The following is a 20,853-nucleotide window of genomic DNA, read 5'->3' as shown; positions in this document are numbered from 1 at the left end:
GGAGGGGCAGCAGCTGCACCGGGCCTGGGGCCATCGGGGCCTGACTCGCCCGGCCCTTGTCTGGCGAGGGGCTCTGGGACCTCCCAAGCCTTCGCGGCCCCAGCGTCTGTGGCATCGGCTTCCTCCTCCCCACCCAGACCCAGAGCCAACCCAGGGAGGGTGAGCCGGGGCGGGCTTGCTTCTGCCCGTGGAGCCCCACCAAGCGCAGGAGCACCTGCGGCATCTGGCACACGCCGGGGCCTGGAAGTGACATCATGACTGCCCACCAGCAGCGCCAGGACAGAGCTCACCCGCCTCCCCCTGCTCAGCTCTCGCTCCCGGGCAGCCCGGATGCCCGGGGACCTCGGAGGTCCTCTCCCTACCAGGGCGCTGGGCTCCAGGGGCTGGTGCAGCCACCTCGCTGGGCTCGGAGCAAACGGCGGCGGCTGCTCCGGGGACCGTGTGTGAGCCACGGCCGCCCCTCCCAGCAGCGCGCGCTGTCTGGGTGGCCCCCAGCTCTCCTCTGTCTGCCTCGGCCGCTTCTGCAAGTGCCGCAGGCCTCCTTCCCGGGTCTGCAGGGCCCCGTGAGCTGGGGCTGCAGGCCATGCTTGGGGCTTGCTGCTGGCCTTCGTGGGGCCGAGGCTGGCGAGGCAGTGGCAGGTCCCCCGTTCCCAGGTCCCGGCTGCCCGCCCGAGGGGACCCTCCCTCTGCACTGGCGCCCCCGCCTTTCACCTCTGAGCAGGGGCGGTCACGTGGAAGTCCCCACACCCCCGCACCTGGGAAGGGTGTGACCCATTTCCTAGCCACGGGGCTTGGCCAGAAATCGGGGTGGCCTCCGGGGCAGGCAGCTGAGCCCTGGTCCTCGCAGGCTGCGTGGTTGTGGACAGGGCCGTGCACCTGTGAAACGGGGCAGCCACGCCAGCTGAGGGTCGGGAGGCAGCGGGGTGAGGCCTACGCGGTGGGTTGCACAGTCCGAGCTTTCTTGGGAGCGACCTGGGTGAGACTGTGTCCCGTGGGGATTGGGATGGAGCGCAGGGCCCGGAGAGCCTGCGAGCCCCTGTGACCGCCCAGTGACCGGACGAGGCCCTGGCTCCTGTGCCCTGGCTGCGGTCAGTCTTGGGGGGGGCTCCAGGACGCGTCGTGCCCAAAGGACTGAGGAGGGTGCCTGTCTGAATGCGGCCCCCTGACCCAGAGCCATTCGGGCGCACGGGAGGGGCGCTGGGCCGGGCCACTCGCTGCCTGCCCTCTCCATGCCCCCATCGTGTGGGGAACACATCCGCGGCACCCCTGCACCTGCTTCACCTCCACACCTCTGCACCTCTGTACCCCTGCACCTCCGCACCCCTGCACCTCTGCACCCCTGCACCTCTGCACCTGCTACACCTGCTTCACTTCTGCACCCCTGCACCTGCTTCACCTCTGCACCTGCTTCACCCCTGCACCTGCTTCACCTCTGCACCTGCTGCACCCCTGCACCTCTGCACTTCCGCACCTCCGCACCTCTGCACCTGCTGTACCTCTGCACCCCTGCACCTGCTGCACCTCTGCACCTCCGCACCTCTGCACCCCTGCACCCCTGCACCTGCTACACCCCTGCACCTCCACACCCCTGCACCCCTGCACCTCTGCACATGCTACACCTCTGCACCCCTGCACCTCTGCACCCCTGCGCCCTGCACCTCCGCACCTCTGCACCTGCTGTACCTCTGCACGCACCCCTGCACCTCTGCACCTCTGCACCTCCGCACCTCTGCACCTCTGCACCTGCTGTACCTCTGCACGCACCCTGCACCTCTGCACCCCTGCACCTCTGCACCTGCTGTACCTCCGCACCTCTGCACCCCTGCACCTCTGCACCTGCTACACCTCTGCACCCCTGCACCTCTGCACCTGCTACACCTCCGCACCTCCGCACCCCTGCACCTCCACACTTCTGCACCCCTGCACCTCTGCACCCCTGCACCTCTGCGGAGGAGTCTGGCAGCTCGGAGAGCTCAGAGGCTGTGGGACCAGCCCTGCCCTCTACCCTGACTCGTCTCGAGTCATCACAGCCCCTCCCAGAGGGAGATTCCTCCTCGCAATCTAGAACTTTTGGTAACACCTACTGTGTGCAGGAAGCGGCCAGGGCTGCAGGGAAGACAGCAGCAGGTGCCGCAGGCAGTGCCCCGCTCGCTGGGGGCAGCAGGCAAGGACAAAGTCACCAAAAACCCAGCTCCTGAAGGTGCCAGGGGCCACAAAGGAAACCACGTGGCGCCACGTGCTGCAGACACGGCAGGGAACGTGGGAGTGGCCACGGCTGGCATTGTCCTTGCCGGCTGGGACTGAGCTGACCAAGCAGCCAGCTGGACCCAGGGTTTGTTCTTTCAGTCTGGAGACCCGGAGTCTAAAACCCAGATGTGGGTGGGGCAGACACCGCCCTCTGCAGGCTGCGGGCAGCTCCTCGCCTCCTGTCCCAGCTCCGGGGGCCCCTGGAGGTCCTGGCTTGCGGCTGCCCTGCCCTGGTCTCTGCCTCCCGCTTCCTTGACTGTCGCCCTCTTCTTAGAAGGACGCCAGCCGCAGGCTCAGGGCCCACCCAGCCCAGTACAACCTGATGTTCACTGGTTCTGTCTACAAAGACCCAACCTCCTGACAAGGCCACGGCTCCCACGTGGCTGCGTCTGTCCAGCCCTCTCTCTTCTTGGGGTCCCTGCCTGGCAGCGAGAGAACACGAGGAGGAGGAGGAAGGGGAGGAAGAAGGAAGGGCCCGTGGCTGGGTGCTGCCAGTCACGTGGGCGTGCAAGTTTGGGTCAAGAACCTCTGAGAGACTTCAGCATTCCTCTCCTGCCAGGTACACCCCAGGCCACGGTGGCCACGAAAGCCATGTGGCTGCCGCAGGGGACAGAGCATATGAGAACGTGTCCTCCCTCGGGGAGGTCCACTGTCCGCGCTGCTGGCAGGCGTGGGGGTGGCGCTGCCTTCCCAGGGGAGGAGTGGCAGGCACAGTAGGAGGCGAGCGGGGAGGCCTAGGCAGGGCGGGCAGGGCTGGGGTGATGCGGGGCCCCGTGCCCACCAAGCTGCAGGCCCAGGGCCTCCTTAGTGCACAGCGCGTGGGGCCTCGCAGCAGCCGCAGGGCCACAGGGCCTCGAGGTGTGCAGGCTGCTGCTCTGACCGCTGGGCCAGGGGTCTGGGTGACGGCGCTGCCCACCCTCCCGCACACGGGCTGTGGCTCCTCTTGGCAGCTGAGCCCAGAGAGGGTTCCTACCCTGGCCAGGGTGCACAGTGGCACGAACTAGGGAGTTAGGGCACCGCTTACACCTGGATCAGAGACTGTGGCTGCAGGGAGCAGCATCTGTGGCCAGATTGGGGGCTGTGGCCATGGAGGCAGCGTCTGTGGCCAGGTCAGGGGCTACGACTTGGGGGGGCAGTGTCTGTGGCTGGATCAGGGGCTGTGACCACGGAAGAAGCATCTGTGGCAGGGTCGGGGGCTGCGGCTATGGAGGGCAGTGTCTGTGGCCAGGTCAGGGGCTGTGACCATGGAGGGAAAGTCCGTGGCCAGGTCAGGGGCTGTGACTGGGTGGGGCAGTGTCTGTGGCTGAATTGGGGGCTGTGACCACGGGAGGCAGCGTCTGTGGCTGGATCGGGGGCTGTGGCCACTGAAGAAGCATCTGTGGCCAGGTCGGGGGCTGTAACCACGGGAGGCAGCGTCTGTGGCCGGGTCGGGGGCTGTGACCACGGAGGGAGCAGTCAGGGGCTGTGACCACGGAGGGTGCATCTGTGGCCAGGTTGGGGGCTATGGCCGTGGGAAGGGGGTTGTGGGCAGCTGCCGCGTCGTGGACACTGGACACAGAGCTCTTGCGCCGCCTCTGGCTCCCACAGCTCTGCGCGCTGCTGCTGCAGGGCGGGTCTTCCGGAGGAGAGAGAAATCCCGTGAAAATCAGTATGGGTTCAGCAACAGTTGAACCCAACAGCCCGCAGCCAGCGCCAGCCACCCCGCTCTCGCCTGCTCTGTGTGCGAGGCTAAGCCGCCCGCTGCACAGCGCCTCCTGAGCACGGGCTGCCAGGGAGCCCACGTGCGGCCTCCGTCTACAGGAGCTTCCGCGAGGCTGCAGGGCAGGGGCTCCCCCGAACCTCGGATGCTGGGGGAAGCCGTGGGCTCTTACGAACGCAGGGCCCCGCTCTGTTGCATGCGGGACCGTGTGAGCCAGGAGGAAGGACTGCTGTGTTTGGTTCCTCTTTTCTTTGTGAGAGTGGCCTTTGCCGGTCAGCACCCTGACCACGCTCAACGAGCAAGCCAGGCCCCCCGCGGGCAGCCCCTGCCCGGCCCAGGGGCTGCCTCAGGCCCCCGCAGCCCCTCCCTCAGCTGGTCCCAGCTAACCAGGAAGAGTGGGGCATCCCTGCTCTCGGAAACGGGACCCCCCCGGGGGGCTGGGGAGAGACCAGGATGGCGTCGCCAGCCTTGTCCGCTCCTCCCGTGCCCCCCACGCGCCCACCCAGCTGGCTGCTTGCCCTTCCAGGGGACACCCCTGCTGCCCCCTGCAGGTGACACGCAGGTGCGCAGCCAAACTGAGCACATCCCGGCTCTCGGGACTTGGCGCTCACATTCCCCAGGTGGTCCGTGATCCACGCCCCCACTGTCCCGCACTGAGGACCGCCCTGCCCCCAACCCCCTCCCCAGCCACCCTCCCCCACCACGCAGACGCATCCCTTTCCCAGCCCCAAGGGCCTGGTTTCTTCCTCTGCTCACCTCAGTGGTCACCTCCTCCTGGAGGCCCCCTGCCTACTCTGAACAGGACCCACAACCTCGCCCTCCCTCTCACCGGCCTGGCCCCGTGCCCACAGACGGTGATGGGATGTTGACCCCTGAGCACAGCTCCGCAAGGCGGGTCCAGTGCAGGCTCCATGCTGGGACATGGCAGCTGCACCGTGGGGGGGGGGGGGAGATGGCGGAGGGCCCACCCCGTGTGCCGCTGCGGCGTCCACCCCTCCCACCAGCCCTGGGTGCAGGCTCCACCCCCACCACCGCTGCGAGCTGCCCTTGCCGTGACAGCCCTGCACCCCGAGCGTGGGGCTGGCCTGGGCCAGGGCGGGCCACCCCGGCCTCTGAGCGTGTGTGTTAGGAAAGACCAGAAAGCCTGGGGCAGCCAGTGGGGTGCGGGCTCGGGTGCCAGACCCTGGGGGTGGGGGGCAAGGGAGCCGCGGCACCCACAGAGTCACCACTGAGGGGCAGGGAGGCCCCGGGACAAGGAGCAAGCCTGGCCTCTGAGGTCCAGGCAGGCAGCTGCCCAGGAGGACGGGACCAGGGTGCTCTGTCTGCTGCCCAGAGGCGGTGGCCTGGGAATGTTCCCAGTGGAGACGCTCGTTCGAAAGCCACTGGAGGTGTGCGGTGTGCTTGGGGCGGAGAGCAGAGGCTGGGGGCCGCGAGGGGCCGCTCGCCACTGGCTGGCGCTGGATGTTGGTGCAGGCAGCGGGGACCTGGGCGCTCGCCAGGCCCGGCTTTCCTGCCTGATGACCGCGGGGCTGAGGCTCGGCTCCAGGCTGCTTCTCTCCCGTTTTCTTCCCCTGCCCGCGAGACAGAACCGTGCAGGTGGACCCACACCTCGGCCATGGCGGTGGGGACCTGCGGTCCGAGAGCTCAGGATGCCCCCGGCTGGTGGGCTGGCCCAGCTTGGCTCTGTGCCCAGTAGTGTCAGGGGGGATGAGACACCCCGGGCTCACTCACCACAGGACCTTGCAGGTGGGAGCCGGCACCACGCCCCCTCGCCCTCCAGGCTGGGGTGGGCGTGCGCACCGCAGCTGACAGGGTCTTGTTGCTTTCTCCCTGCTACGCGCCGTGACCCCTGCCCACGGCTGGGCGACGCTCAGTGGACGCTGCCCCGTCCCAGCTGCCCGGGCATGGAGCCCCCGGGACGGGAAGCAGCTTCCCTGCTGGACCCTGGGCCCCAGGGCGCCCGATGCCCACAGGAAGCGGCCAAACCCAGCTGCTGCTTGCGTTCGGACGGAGTGGGGAGCTGAGGACGGGTTTGGGTTTGAAACAGCTGGGGGGACCCCGGTGACCACCTGTGTGGGGCTCTCGGCTTCCTCGGCGAGGGTGGCCATGGGGCTGAGGGCAGGATCAGGGAGTCGGAGGGCGCGCTGTGGGCTGTCCCAGCCATGCGGCTCCGCCCTGGGCCTGTGCAGCCTGTGTCCTGGGGTGGGTGCGCGGGGGGCAGCCATGGACAGGGATCAGGTGGCAGCCAGGGAGCCGAAGGTTGCAGCCCGGCTCTTCTGTAGGAGGTGCAGAGAAACGTGGAAGCACGTGAGACTCCCCACAGGAGCTGCTTGGAGCTGCCGCAGGGTGGGGCCCGGGCCAGGCACCAACTCCCAGCAAATGCCCAGAACATCCAGGAACAGCTGGACTTGCCTGGCAGGACCTTGGCCGTGGCACTTGGGATTCAGGATGTCTGCTTCCCCGTGTTTCCGGGACTTCCAGGAGCTGTCTCTCCTGGGGGGTCCACTCGCCACCCACACAGGCAGAACTCGGCCGAGAGAGAGACGGCACGGTCCCCCGGAAGGGGGGGGGGGGGCACGAGACGGCGGCCTGGCTGCAGGACCCAGTTCCCTGCCCGACTCTGCCCCTGCAGTCCCACCACGATGCAGCCCCCACAGCCACTCCCGGACTTGCACCCGGGAACAGGGCGCGCCAGGCTGCTCCGCTCCGGCTCTCCGCGGTGCTGGCCGCTGCGGGGGGTGAGTCCCCGCCTCCCCGCTCCTGGTGCCCAGGCCAGATCTCTCTTAACAACTCCCTGCACCTGCTCTGCACCTGGCGTGGTGGACTCCGGGGCACCTGCCACACGCGCCCTGCACCGGAGAGCGCACCGGGCAGCTGGGGACACCCACAGGGGACCAGCAGGGGCGGCCTGGACATTCAGAACTGCCCAGTGCCAGCCCAGCTGCACAGTTCCACCCCAGTCCTGTGCCGTCTGTGGGTCCCACGAGCCTGAGGCGGGTCGCTGGACTCCACCCCAGTCCTGTGCCGTCTGTGGGTCCCACGAGCCTGGAGGCGGGTCGCTGGACTCCACCCCAGTCCTGTGCCGTCTGTGGGTCCCACGAGCCTGGAGGCGGGTCGCTGGACCCCACAGAGCCCCTCGCCAGCGCTGGCCTCAGGGCGTCCTCTGGCCTTCCAAGGATCAGTTGCATCATCTGCAAAGAGGCGGAGTCGCTCCCGGTTCACGCAGAGAGTGGCGTCTACAAACAGGAGGGGGCACTGGGCACCCCAACACAGGGCTCCCCTCCCCCGCCTCCCACAGTCCTGTCTGAGCTTCCGAATAAAAACGTTGCAGCTGCCCGGCCGTGCCCTGCAGCCGGCCAGAGCACCTGTGGGGCCCCGGGCCTGGGCTGGGCTGGGCTGGCCCCGACCGCCATTTCCAAGGAGGCAGCTGGCTGGGATCGGCCTGACCCCTGCCTCCCCAGGGCCCTGCCCCACGGACCTGGCCGACCCCGAGGCCCCGCCCTTGGGAGGCCCCGTGGGCCCTGAGGATCTTTCCTGCTGGCTTAGCGGCCACTCCTCCCGAAAGCAAGGCCAGCCCGCCCTCTAGTGGCAGTCGGCTGCCATACAAATGCTCACAGGTGCACATGCACACACATATACCTATGTGCATAGACACACACGCAACATACATGTACGTGCATACTTACAGACATGTGTACACACATGTAAGTATGCATGCACGTGTGTGCATAAAGGCACATGTGCATGCGTGTGCGTGTGTATACACTCGTGTGCATCATCACGCACATGCAAGCATGCTATATGCACACTCAAACACGCAGACACGGGTGTGCACGCATGCGCGCACCTACACACACATGAACACACACTGCACACGTGTTCCTGTGTTCCTATCCCCTCCGGTGCATTCTGTGTGCAGCAGCCAGGTTGGCCCCGTGTCCAGGCCTCGGCTCCACGGCTGAGGCCAGGAGGACTGGGAGGGTGAGGTCGGGCAGTGTAGACGACACGGCGGTGCCCCTGGGGGCCAGCCCTAAGGCTCTCTTCCCTCTCTGCCACGCCTGTGTCACTCGTGGCTTCAGTCTGGCCCCTTCTGTCAGGGCCACGAGGCAGAGGGGACAGGGGACGGCCGCGTGCACAAGGACACAGAGCAGAGCCGAGACCTGTCCCAAGGGAGGGGCTGCCGGGGGCCCTGAGGAGGAGAAGCCCAGCCCGGTGGAGCCCAGGCCACTCCGCCGGCCAGTTCTGGAAAAGGCCACCGTGATGTCCACGTCTGTCCCAGGAGCGGAGGAAACCCCTGGACGCTCCCACGCGAGGCCACGGCCACCCCCTCAGGCAGCCTGCTCACTGCACTCGGGGGGCAGGGCCAGGTGGCCGTGGCCAGCGCCCGGGCACACGACGGCTTGTGCAGTGCTGCTGCGCTTGGCAGCTGGACGCAGGAGATGCCACGCTCGGAGCTCACACACCCTCGCCAGGTCGCCCGGTGCCTGGCGCCGGGATGGGCATCCAGCCTGGCCCCCGTGGCACCGTCCCCAGGGTCTCAGCAGCACCCAGCAGGAGGCAGAGCCACAGCTCAGAGCAGCAGCACTGCAGAGCGAGCGCCTGCGGGCCACGGGCGAAGGGGGAAGCGGCCACGGACAGAAGCTGTCAGGGACGGAGAGGGTGGTCTCTGCTCTGATGACAGGAGGGTCAGGATCCTGAGACAGACGCCGGGGAGAAGCACTCTGGGCCACGGGCAGGGCCCTGACGCTCAAGGCCACGGGCATGCTGCACGTGTGAACACACGCCTGCCACACGTGGAAGACCAGTTCCAAGCGTGCCGTATCCGGGGCGGCTGGGCAATGGTGGGGGGAGCCATCGTGCTAGGTGAGGGAGCCGGGACGCCTGGGCCTTCCAGGAGGGCCAGGCCTGGCTGAGGAGGGCAGGACGTGGCTCTGGGGTCAAGCGGCCAGTCAGCGTTTGCTGAGTGACTGTAAGAGCGTGAATCGAGCATGGCAGGGCGGAGGGGAGGGGAGGGGAGGGGAGACGCTGGTGCTGAGGGAGGGGTGGGGCAGCGCGAGCTGCAGGCCACGGCCGAGTCACGTCCCGGGCAGCACCCAGGCCTGCAGACCTGGCCCTGCCGCACCGCTCTGCCCACGCGGGCATCCCCTGCGGGGCCGACTGCCGCCCTCCTGCCTCTCCCTGGGCCATCAGTGCACAGGTCCCGGCTGTGTCCTGCCCCTCCGGGCAGCTCCTCTTCCCAAGCCCCGGACTAGCAGCAGGGTCGCGGGAGGAGACCTGAGGGCAGGAGGCAGGCTCCACCCACAGCCACGGTCACGAGGGTCTGGGTGGGACACAGCGGGGACCCCAGGCCCCCTCCCACCCTGGTGCCGGAGCCTGCCTGCCCACCTCCAGCTCCACGTGTCTTCCACTCCCAGCCCCGAACGCACCTGCCAGCTCTGCCTTGGGCCCACCCTGCTGCCTCCTCTTCCCTGAAGCCTCCCCGGGTGTCCCCAGCCCCCTCCTTCCCTGGCCTCACTCTGGGGCCCATCTAGGACACCCCCAGCTGCCTGCCTGACACTGGAGCCCCAGATGGACAAGTGACCCATGAAGGGGCTGTGGGCCGTGGGGTTTCTGACACAGCCTCCACGGGCAAGGAGTGGATGAGGAGCACCGCCGTGTACCAATAAAGCTTTATTTACAATAGATGGCGGCAGGCAGACTCGGCCCACGGGCCAGAGTTCCCCAACTCCCTGTGCTGGGTCGCGGGACTCCCAAGGAATGACACCAGGCGAGCATGGCACGCAGGTGCCTCTGGGCGTCCCTGCGGTCAGGACAGGCCGGCGGCCGCACTGGCTCCCACCCACCCAGACACAGCGGCGCAGTCTGTGGAGTTAGGGCCACGCGTGAGCCGTGGGTGCAGAACAGGCTGAGAGCACACAGGGCCCAGGCTCGTCTGCAGCCCAGGAGCGAGCCCGTCAGGAAGGGAGGGGACGCTGGAGGCCGTGGAGCTTGCTTCAAGTTGAGGAGGAGCCCCGCGGGCCTGCGTGGGGGTGAGGGCAGCGGAACACCCCAGACGTAGCGGCCTGAAGCAGCATGCCCACGCGTGTGGCTCGCAAGCTGCAGACTGGCAGCTCAGCCGGGCTCCGTGGAGGCTCCGCCGTGCCAGGTGGAGGGGGCTGTGGCTGCCACGGCACCTGCGGGGAGAGGGGGGAGGGGGGCGGTGGCTGCCATGGCACCTGCAGGGGGAGGGGGGAGGGGGACTGTGGTGAGTCTGCACCTGCAGGGGGAGGGGGGAGGGGGGCTGTGGCTGTCTCTGCACCTGCAGGGGGAGGGGGGGGCTGTGGCTGTCTCTGCACCTGCAGGGGGAGGGGGGGGACTGTGGCTGTCTCTGCACCTGCTGGGGGGGGGGGGACTGGCTGTCTCTGCACCTGCCGGGGGTGGGGGGAGGGGGGCTGTCTTTTCTTCCCATTCGCAGTTCTGACCTGAAGTTCCGCTGCACGTGGTAAACACTCGAGGAGCCATGTCTGTCCCCCTGCGTGCTTTGGGGCGTCTGCCGCTTTACTCCCTGGCCCTTGTGGCTCACTGGTGCCCACTGGGCCCCAAGGACGAGTCGCTACGAAGGCAGGGCTGCTGCCTGCTGCCCGGCGGCTCCCGGCCAGGGGGTTTCTCTGACAGAGCACCCACGCCTGTCCGTCAGAATGCAGGCTGACCCACAGTTCCTTCCCCACTCGTGTCTCCCTTCCAGAAAGTTCAGCAGTACACGGTCATCATTCAGGCCACGGACATGGAGGGAAACCTTAACTACGGCCTCTCGAACACGGCCACGGCCATCATCACCGTGGCCGACGTGAACGACAACCCGCCCGAGTTCACCACGAGCACGGTGAGCGCCGCGGCCTGGAGCCTCTGCGGGGGAGGGGCTGAGCCCAGCGGGGGGGGGGGGCACGGCGGGGCGGGGACGCGGGGCCCCAGTCTGGCCCGGTGCTGCCTTGCGAAGTCCCGGGGTTGACAGGCGTTAGGGCTGAAGACCAGCCACTCTCCAAGGTGTGTGTGTGATGTGTGTGCAGCGGCCGCGGCGTGGAGGGGAGCACGGGGCTGGTCAGGGGCAGCCGCTGCCCTGCGTGGCCCCCGTTGGCCGAAAGGGAATCTGGGGCCCCTTGGGATCTGAGAGGCCAAGCGTCCTCAGTGGATATCGGGCGTCTGCTCGGAGGGGGCTGCTGAGCGTCGGCCATGGACCGTGAGCCCCCGGTCCACACCGCCAGAACCCCTGTGCAGGAGGCCCACTGGGGGTCCCCATCCTGTGCTGATCCCAGGGCGCCCAGCAGGCTGTGATGCCCCGCCCACGCGGGCATCCTGGCCCCGCCCCCGCTCCCTGCCCTCAACCCAGCACCTGAGCTGTCCTGGGTGCCAGCCAAGGGCTGGGTCTCCCCTGCTCCTGCCTGGGCCCCTCCTGGGGACCGAGTGGGGGGCCCACCCCAAGCCACAAGCCACTGGCCACCCCCAGCCCTGTGGGGGCAGGACCCAGCGGAGCTCGCACGGAGCCACGCAGACCTGAGAGGCGGCAGCTGGCCCTGGGCCCTGCAGTGAGGCGGGGCTGGGGCGGTCAGCTTGCTGTGAAGGCGCCTGGAGGCCACCGTGTCCCCTCGTCCCCACCTGCCAGGCTTGGCCCCACTGGACCAGGCAGAGGCATGGGCGCACAGCACCATCTAGTGGCCAGATGGGCTGCGGAGGGAGCGGCTCAGACCCCTGCCTCCCAGGGCTCAGGGCAGCAGCGAGCTGGGGGCTCCAAAGCCGACGTTGGGGAGGTGCCCGGATGGTGGGAAGATGCCCCCTCCTCTTTCCGGGGCTTCAGTTTCTGTTTGCTTGGACCAGGCCCAAGGGACTGGACATAGGGGAAGCAGCTGCCACCCCTACACCTGGCCCCAAGACCCCAGTGGGTTTGCCCACACCTGGCTCTCAGGCCCAGCCGCACCCCCGGCTCTGAGAAGGAGCAGTTCCTAACGGGCGTGCCCAGGAGAACCCTCGCAGATGATGAGGGGACACGCGGTGTCCAGGACAGCTCCGGCCTCAGCACAGGACTTCAGGCGGGCACCACCTGCCCTGTGGCACAGCAGGGGACACCCGAGGATACGTCACGGGAAGGACCACGCTGGTCCCTAATCCAGGCGCGGAGCTGCCCCAAGCCGGGCGTCGGTGCATCCGTGGTGTCCAGGGGGCCCAGAGCCTCAGCAATGCAGGGCCTCGGTGGTCCCGGAGGCGCTCGGCTGAGAGGACAATGCCCCCAGGGACACCCTGTCCCACCGCCGCCCGCCGGAGCCCAGGTGATGGGATGCAGCCTGCCGCCCCCACCCCTCTGAAACAGCCTCGTGGTCGCCATGGAAACCAGAGGAGGAGGCCACCAAGCTGAGTGCAGCGGTGGCTTGTCCCAGAGGGGCCGTGAGATGCCAGGGGGGCGAGGCAGAGAGGTGGGGTGTCCTGAGAGAAGCATGCGACGCTCGGAGCCCCCCCACCTGCTCCCACAAACAAGCTCGAGCCTCAGTCTCCCCGTCTGAGAAGGGGTGCGTGTCACCTTTGCTTGCATGGAGGCCCCAGGTGTGGAGAGGGGTCAAGAGCAGCCCAACACAGGCCACACCTCCACCCGGAGGGTGCACCTGCCTCTGCCCCAGAGGGGCCGCCTCCCACCTACCCCAGGACCTGCTGGGCTCCAGCGTGGCATCGGTCAGCGGCCGGCTCCACTCAGGCCCGGGTTCCTGTTGATTCTGCACCCAGAGCTGGCAGCCCTGCCACGCCTGCCCCCAGTGGCCCTGCCACAGCGAGCGTGGCAGCAGCTGTGTGGGGCACACAGTTCCATGGCGGCGTCAGCGTAACGCATGGAGCCCGCCCCTGCCGCCACGTGCTGCAGGACACCACCTGGACCCGTCTCCTGCGCTCAGCGCCTTCATGGACAAGTTTCCATCGCATCATTTCTTCCTCTTGAAGAATCCCGTGGCGCTGTCGCGTGGGTCTCCACGCAGGTGGCAAAGCCCCCAGGAGCTGTGAGGACGCGCCCTGAGGAAGGAGCCACCCTCGCCCAGCCACGGGACCACCCTCGCTGTTCCCCAGGGCCATGGGGCCACTGCCCTCCTCTGTCTTCCCTCGGCCTCCGCCCCCGAGCCCTTCCACCTCCATGGAGTCTCCGCTGCCTGAACTTGGGAGATTTACAAGGAATTTTGAGCTCACAGAGGCATCGCGAGCGCAGGGCCAGCAAGGGGAGCAGCCACGGCCTTGCCACCAGCTCCCTGGCTTGCAGATTGGGCGGCACCCTCGTGTCCAGCGCATGGCCCCACAGGGGCTCCCTCCTCCCTGGCTCGGAGGCCGGCAGAGCCTCCGCGTCACAGCCCCGTTTCTCCATCAGAGACGTCCAAGGTCTCTGCTTCCCCGAGCCCCGCCTGGGCACCAGGTGCCCGCACCACTTCCCAGCCCACGTCCTCGGCCCCCGGCCTCCCCACCCCTGCCGGCCGATCCTCGTCTCTCGGGGTGGACGCCGCCTTCCCTTACACACGGCGGCCACGCGGAAAACCCCTCGCTGCCCCTGAGAAGGCCTGGGGCGCTGCGGGGGGAGAGGATGGAGAAGCTGTCCCCAAGTGCAGGCGCTTCCCACGTGGTCAGCCCGAGACCAGGACGGAGGCCTGCGTTCCGTCCCAGACGACTTTCCGGTGAGGGCCCAGCTTCCCCGGGGCAGCGGCCCCTCCTCAGCCCTGCCAGCCTCAGGCAGCCCCGGGCCCCGGGTCGCAGGGCAGGGAACTACAGAAATGGCCGCCGTTTGACGCGTCGGAGGGTGGCGGCCGGGGCTCCTGCGATGGCCCACGGGAGGCTAGGCGGGGCAGAGCCCAGGCGGGGAGGGTGCTCAGCCGTCCCCGTGCCTGGGCCGTGCGGTCATCAGGGGCGTCCGTGAGGTGCCCCTGGGCAGGCCCCCCTGGAGGCTGGTGCAGGCAGCCCCAGAATACCGTCCATGAAGGACACAGCTCTGAGACCCCTGGGGAGGGGCCCCTCTGCACTGAGGGGCACTGGACACCCGTCCTCGGCCGCCTCGCCTTCCCCCTGCCCAACACCCCCAGGCACGTGCCCACCACAGGCATCGGAGTCAGGGACCCCAGCCCCTGGGAGCCCCTCCTGGTGTGCAGCCCTGCACCCCCCACACCTGTCACTCACCACACCTGTCACTCAGTATGTGGCCCCTCCCAGCCCAGCCCTGCACCCCCCACACCTGTCACTCACCACACCTGTCAGTGTGCAGCCCTGCACCCCCCACACCTGTCACTCACCACACCTGTCACTCAGTGTGCGGCCCTGCACCCCCCACACCTGTCACTCACCACACCTGTCACTCAGTGTGCGGCCCTGCACCCCCCACACCTGTCACTCACCACACCTGTCACTCAGTGTGCGGCCCTGCACCCCCCACACCTGTCACTCACCACACCTGTCACTCAGTGTGCGGCCCTGCACCCCCCACACCTGTCACTCACCACACCTGTCACTCAGTGTGCGGCCCTGCACCCCCCCACACCTGTCACTCACTGTGTGGCTCCTCCCAGCCCAGCCATGCACCCCCCACACCTGTCACCTTCCAAGCCCAGCTTCCCTGTCTGGGGTCAGTGGGTGGGCGTGATGAGGCAGGAAGGCCGAGTGACCTCCCCAGCCCGAGACACGATGGTTAGGTTAAAGTGTTCACAAAGAGGCCGAGAGATCAGTGGTGCCCCCTCCGGTGCCCCGCCCCCATGCCCCAGGTTCTTCTGGAAACTTCTGCGTCTAGAAACCCAGGGCCAAAGCATGCAATGCTGTCCTCAGGAGTGACCAGCCAGGTGGAGATGACCACAGCTGTGGGCTAGCCTTGGAACCTTTCCAGCCACTGCCTGAGCTGGCCCCTCCCCCAGAAAGTGAGCCCGCTCTGGCCAAGCCTCAGCGGCTTCTCAGTTCTGTGCACAAAGCCAGGCAGGAGAGAAACGTCACAGACCACAAGTTCCCGGCGATAAGAATCCGGCGTCTTCCACGGGGAAGGGACTCGGTGCCCCGAGCTGCACTCCGTGGGCAGTGCCGACCTCGGCCAAGGTCAGTGGAGCCACTCTTCTGAGCACCGTGTGACCCTGCGGGGGCCATAGCTCCGCCCACACCTGGCGGCCCATCCACCGCCGGCCAGCCAACGGCCACTCCCAGGGACCAGCCACAGCCACCTGTGTTCCAGAGAGCTGGCCCTGGACAAGGACGAAGTGGACCTAGGACCCCCCCAACCAGAGCACCGTGCAGAGGAAGGCCTGGTCGGGGGAGGGGGAAAACACACGGGAACATCACAGTTCTGTGTCCCCAACCGCTCCCTGGACCCCGTCTGGCAGAGCCGCACTGGAGAGACGGCGGCACCGGGGCCAGGCGCCCGGCTTCAGCCCTGGCTCCGCCACTGACCACCTGCTGGCCCTGGACAGCTTGCAGAGCCGTCCGTGCCTCAGTTTATGGCGTCTTTATTCCCGAAAGCCTGCGGGGGCAGGTGCTCTCCAGAGCATGCAGCCCTGACTGGGCTCAGGGTAAGCTTAGGCGACACCTGTGGGGTGTTAACCACAAAGCCAGAACGAGCGGGGTACGCTTGTCCGGGGGGGCCCTGGCCATACAGATGACGTCCCCGCAAGGCCAGCTCCTGGGGAGACAGAAGTGTGCAGCTGGTCAGAAACAGACGACAGAGAGATGCAGAGGCAGAGGGGTGCCTCGGGTCGGTCAGAGGGGGGAAGCCTGGGTGTTGTCTGCTAGTCAGATGGCGGGGTCCCTTGCCGCGGCCACTCTCCTGATGCATGTGAGCTCACATCCACACGCGTGCTGGGGTGACCGCACCACGCAGGCCTGGCCGCTCGCCGCCGGACGAGACGCGGCACAGGAGAGGGCTCCTTCCGGGAGCCGGCGGTCTCGGGAAGCACTCGCCCCAGACCCCCGAAGTGCGCCCTCTCCCGCTGGACGAGCCAGCAGAGGGGCTCCGAGGGGACACGGTAGCGGCCGCAGGTGCGGGCAGCCGGCCGGTGAGCGCCGCCAGTGGCTCCCTAAGCAAGCCTGCAGGTGGTCGTGCTGAGGGTCCGGGCGCAGGCGCTTGGTCTTGGGTAACAGCTCAGCTGTGCACCTGCCCCCGGCCGGGCGTGAGGCCACCTTTCCCAGGAGTCTCCACTTCACGGCTCCTGAAACGCCCGTGTGAACCTTCGTCAGCCTTTACCACGGTGACACGGGAAGGAGGCGCAGGCCGGCTCACCCCCGCCTCCCATCTCCACGCTCCCTCTGCCTGTGAGGAGCCCCGGGTCCCCTCTTCCGGTTTCTGTGCTCGGACCCCACCGGAAGTCGCCATTGCCTCCTCGGACAGAAAGCTGTCTCAGAAGTGCGAGTGCAGCGTGGCGGCCGCGGACACGAGGGTGCCGTGGGAGGAGCTGACAGCGCCCCAGGCTGTGCTCACCAGAGGGCACTGGGCGCAGGCCCGGGAGGTGCTTCCCCCGACCTCGAGCCCCGGGCAGGCAGCGTCTGGGGGGTGCGCGTCCTCGTGGGCCCTGCCCCACCTCCCAGGAGTCAGGACTCGCACTCACTCCTTCACACCTGCTAGGAGGTAAGAGGGTTAGAGCAAGGCCACGGCCTCCCTGGGGACGCTGGGCCGGCCGCGGCTCCTCCTGATGAACATCGCGTGGCCACCAGCTCCAGAGGAGGAGCCAGCGGGTGGGGGCGTCCATCTGAGGGCAAATCCCCAAGGCCAAGGTCCCCTGACTGCGTCTCCCTGGGGCCAAGAGGAGCCGGCACTGCGGGTCCAGCCGCCTACGGAGCTCATCCCCCCGAGCCCTCGCCATAGCCGGCCAAAGGCAGCGGGCACGAGTCTGGGGCCCACGTGTGGGGTGACTTCTGCAGGGATCCGGCCGGTCCCCACGAGGCCAGGGCTGGGGCAGAGGCAGCGCCGACTCAGGGCTGAGCCCAGGCTGAGTCCAGCCCTTCCCTCCCCCGGGACCGCAGGGAAGGCATGGGAGGGGCCGACACCTGCGGAGGGCGCGGGCTGCTCCGTGCAAACAGGAAACGGGGCCGGGAGCCTGGGCGCACAGCAGGTGACCCTGGTTATGGGCCCTCCCCGTGCTCCAGGGACGGCGGCTAAGGGGCTCTGGGGGCACGGCGCGCCTGCCCAGCACCCCCGGCAGAAGCTGCGGCTGCGAGTACTGAGAGCAGGGATTTGGAGGAGGCAAATCGGGCCTGAATCCTGCCCCGACCTCTAACCCCGTGGGCCCCCAGGGCCAGTTCGGCTCTAGGCCCCTGTTTCAGGAAGGGGTCTCCAGCCCCTGCCGGCCATGTTCCGCCCAGCCCAGTGAGCACGGATATGCTCAGAGTGACCACCCCAGGAGAGGCGGAGCTGAGGCCACGGCTCCAAGGCCCAGGGTGGCGCCTGCACTCCCCTCGCCCGGGGGCCACTGGACAAGCCCCTCGCTCTGCAGCTCCTGCGTGGGGCGCCTCGCGAGCCTGACCTGCTGGCCGTGGGACCAAGGCAAGCCCCATGCCCTCCAGGGCCGCCTCACCATCACTCAGGCCCCACGTCGGGGTCGGGCTGCATTGCTGACAGCTGTGTGGCCACAGACAGGCCCCGTGTCCTGACTGCGAAGCCTCGCGGCTGGAGGTGACGGCGGCGCACAGGAGCCAGGGCTGGGGTGCTGCTGCGCGGGGCCGGGCCCCTCCCCTTCAGGGTGGCCTGCGCGAGGCCCAGGGCCCTGCTGGATGTCGTGTGGTCACGGCTGCCCCCGCAGCCGCCAGCCTGGAGCGGGGAGGCTGCGCTGCGCTCCCACCCTGGGTCTCCTCTCTGCCGGCGGGGCGGGGCCAGGGGCGGGGCCAGGGGCGGGGCCGGGTCAGCCTGAGGCTCTGCGGCTCTGCCTCCTTCCTGCCCCAGGCCCGGGGCCTCCCACGCTGAGTTCTGCAGAGACCTCAGAGTCATCATGTGGGGGGGGGGGGGGATGAGAAAATCGTCACTTCCTGCTGCGCGTGTGGTGAACGTGCGGGAATTAGGAGCGACTTCCTAGACTTCACCCCCCTCCCCGACTCAGGAGGGCGGCATGGGGGTAGGGCTCCGAGGGGGTCCCCGCTGAAACTCCGCGGGCAGCACCAGGACCCACCTGGTCATCCAGCAGCCAAAGAAGGGAGTGGCGCTCACCTCCGAGCGGCCAGGAGTGCCCAGCAGGCACAGAGCCGCTCTGCCGGCCGTGGCACCTTGGCCCGCCGACGCTGCCAGACCGGCTGCTGCCTGTGCCGGCTACCTCCCCCCGGTCACGGTCACGCCTGCGTCCACCCGCAGCTCCCGCGTCCCCGCACCTGGAAGCTGAGAAAGCAGGAGCCTGGAGGTCGTAGCAGGCCTGCGGCAGCACTGGGCAGCCCAGCTCTGCCGTGTCCGCGGGACCCTCCCCTGCTGCTGGGGGCATGAGTGCCGGCACTGAGCCTGAGGGCCTGACGCGCCCGTGTCCACCCCAGGCCAGGTATGGAGGTAGGGGCTGGCTTCTAGAACAGGTGCCCACAGCCGCTTCCTGAAAACAGCTGGCTGTGGCGGCCGTCCTGTCGCGACTGCCCCACCCCGCCCCACGGTGGCTGTGTGCCAATCAAACTTTATTTACAAAGGCAGGCCACGGGCCGAGTTTGGCCTGAAGATTACCAAACCCACCAGCGTCTGTAGGGACGCTCAGGAGAGTGTGGCCCCAGAACAGCCATGGCGGGGCCGCCGGCTCTCAGAATGGCAGGTGGGACAGGACCTTCCCGGGGAGGCCGGCAGGCAGGTGTCCTGGCCTGGGTTTGAGCTGGGCAAGCGGAGGCTCAGAGGTCACCTGGCTGCACGGGGCCGGGCCAGGGGTGACCCCTCGGGGCCCCTCTGGTGGTCGTGCCTGTCGGCTGGTGCTCCCGTCCATAATGGCCTCGCTGACTCTGGACAGGATGCGGGGCCCTGGGAGGACACAGATGCCCGCCGGCCTGGGCACTGGCACTGCACCCATGCTCAACCCATTGCACCTTCTGGCAGCCGTCGGGAGGCCGGCCAGTGCCCAGACCGGCAGTCCCCTGCTGCACAGGCAGGTGGAATCAGACCAGAGCCCGCGACCATCCACAGCGACAGCCAGTGGGTGAAGGGACCCCAGAGAGTCAGAGGTTGCGCTGAGGGTGCGGCCTGGGCTGGGCGTGACGACCCCATCACCTGCTGGGGGAGGCCTGGGCCAGTGCAGCGCAGTCAGCAGCAGGGGTCCCAGGGCAGGGCCTCCCTGGCCTCGAGACCGCCGCCAGCCCCTGCCAAGGGCCACCCTGCCCGCTCAGCCCACTGAAGGGACGAGAGCTCCACCTGCTGCAGGCCGACGGGGAGACCACAGCGAGAACTGCACAGGCAGAGATGGCCCTGGCGGGGCCGCTGTGGGACCTGGGAGGGGCCGCACCATTGCCCCAGACCTCTGCCTGCCCCTGGGACGGCCCCTGCCCCCCTGGAGCGCCTTCCAAGGCACCAGCCAAGTCCCCGCCGTCTCCCAGCTCACCGGGACCGGCGGACAGCAGCCTTGGCAGGGGCTGCCCTGCCCCACCCGGCGTCCCAAGAGCCCCAGTCTGGTGGGCAGTGCCCCTCCCTAAAACACCTGCTGTGGACCCCACACTGTGGGCCTGAGCAGCCACTGTCATCCCTCCAGTGGGCACCGTCCCTGCCCACGTCTGCTGAGGACTGGGCGCCCGCCCCTCCCTGAGGCCTCTCTGACGAGCCCAGCCCAGCCGCGGTCCCAGCCCCGGGCACTCAGCCACGGCTGCCGCAGACTCCACATTGTAACCCACGCGGACGGCGCCTCTGAACCGCGATGAGGGGTCCCCTGCAGGTGGAGCCGGCGGTCCTGGTGACATCCAGCCGTGGTGGAGTCACGCAGAGTCTGTAACAGCCGCGGTGCTGGGATGGCCATGCACGCGCACCACGTGCAGGCAGAACCGTGGTCTGGGCCGGCGGGCAGCAGGGCGCGCCCCAGGAGGCCGACAGGACCCGGCGTCTTCCAGCCCCCTGGGCACGGGCTCTGAGCCCACGCGAGGCTTTCATTTGCTTGTCCATGTGTCCACTCGTTCGTTCACTCCTCGCAAAGCCAGGTCCGTGTGCCCAGGCCTGGGCCCCCTGCTCGCTGGGCCAGGCCTCTGTGGGTGCAGGGTGCTGCCTGCTGCCTTTCGAGGGCCCACTCCTGACCCCCAGCTGAGGGCAGGTGACGGTGGCCCTGGGTGACGCAGCCCCCACAGGGAGTGCTCAGTAGCCGGGTCCTCACTGTGAGCGGCGGCTGCTGTGTCTTGGGGGGTCACAGCCCCCAGGTCTGGAGATGCCGTGGAAGACCATTCTCACGTGGCTCGGGTGGACACAGCCCCTGCCCCCAACTCGGCTCAAGCGCCATGATGGGGCGCCCTGGACCCGTGGTGTGAGTGGCAGCCGCTCCCTGGCCACCGCCACCTCCTGTGTGGTCGCCCCATGCACCCTTCTCGTCCTCTTCCTGGGAGGGGCCCGCTGAGCCCCTGGGGCTGCAGAGACTCAGGCTCTGGGGCGCCCAGTGGTGGCCCCCGAGGTCTCTGAAAAGCAGGATGAGACCAGGGTTACTCCGAGGGCCGGCGCACAGGCAGCGCCTCCCGACCCCGCCCGGGCCCTCGGCAGCCTCACTGGGCCCTGGGCACAGCGGGAGTCCCGGGCCTTTAGCCAAGCCCGGCTCCAGCATCTCATGGCTCAGAAGCCCACTGCCCGGTGCCAGGGCCTGGGACACACGGCAGGGCCCTCGCTGAAGAGCCAGAAATGACCTCAGGCGGAGGTCAGGGCCGCAGCAGCCACGGGCCCGGGGCCCACTCAGTCACCTGTGGGTCCCAGCCGCCCGCCTGGCTCCTCTGGGCAACGCCAAGGGCCAGGCAGGGTTCAGATGAAG

The 20,853-nt window shown here is 68.6% G+C and overlaps 1 protein-coding gene across 2 annotated transcripts in view; it reads left to right on the top strand.

The window, feature by feature from the left end:
• The window catches only part of LOC103346846 (cadherin-4), a 338,792-nt gene that overhangs the window by 306,368 nt on the left and 11,571 nt on the right, over nucleotides 1-20,853 (top strand). The window contains exon 8 of one of the 2 annotated variants that reach the window (XM_070051648.2): nucleotides 10,671-10,808. In XM_070051648.2, the coding sequence (XP_069907749.1) occupies nucleotides 10,671-10,808 (138 nt within the window). Of the gene's footprint in view, nucleotides 1-10,670; nucleotides 10,809-15,073; nucleotides 15,484-20,853 lie in introns of those variants that run through there. The other variant, XM_089306944.1, reaches the window with a different exon arrangement.

Source organism: Oryctolagus cuniculus, chromosome 11 (assembly GCF_051225735.1).
Source record: "Oryctolagus cuniculus isolate XC-2025 breed Fujian yellow rabbit chromosome 11, ASM5122573v1, whole genome shotgun sequence".
NCBI classification, from domain to species: domain Eukaryota; kingdom Metazoa; phylum Chordata; class Mammalia; order Lagomorpha; family Leporidae; genus Oryctolagus; species Oryctolagus cuniculus.
This window is presented reverse-complemented; position numbering and strand designations above follow the sequence as displayed.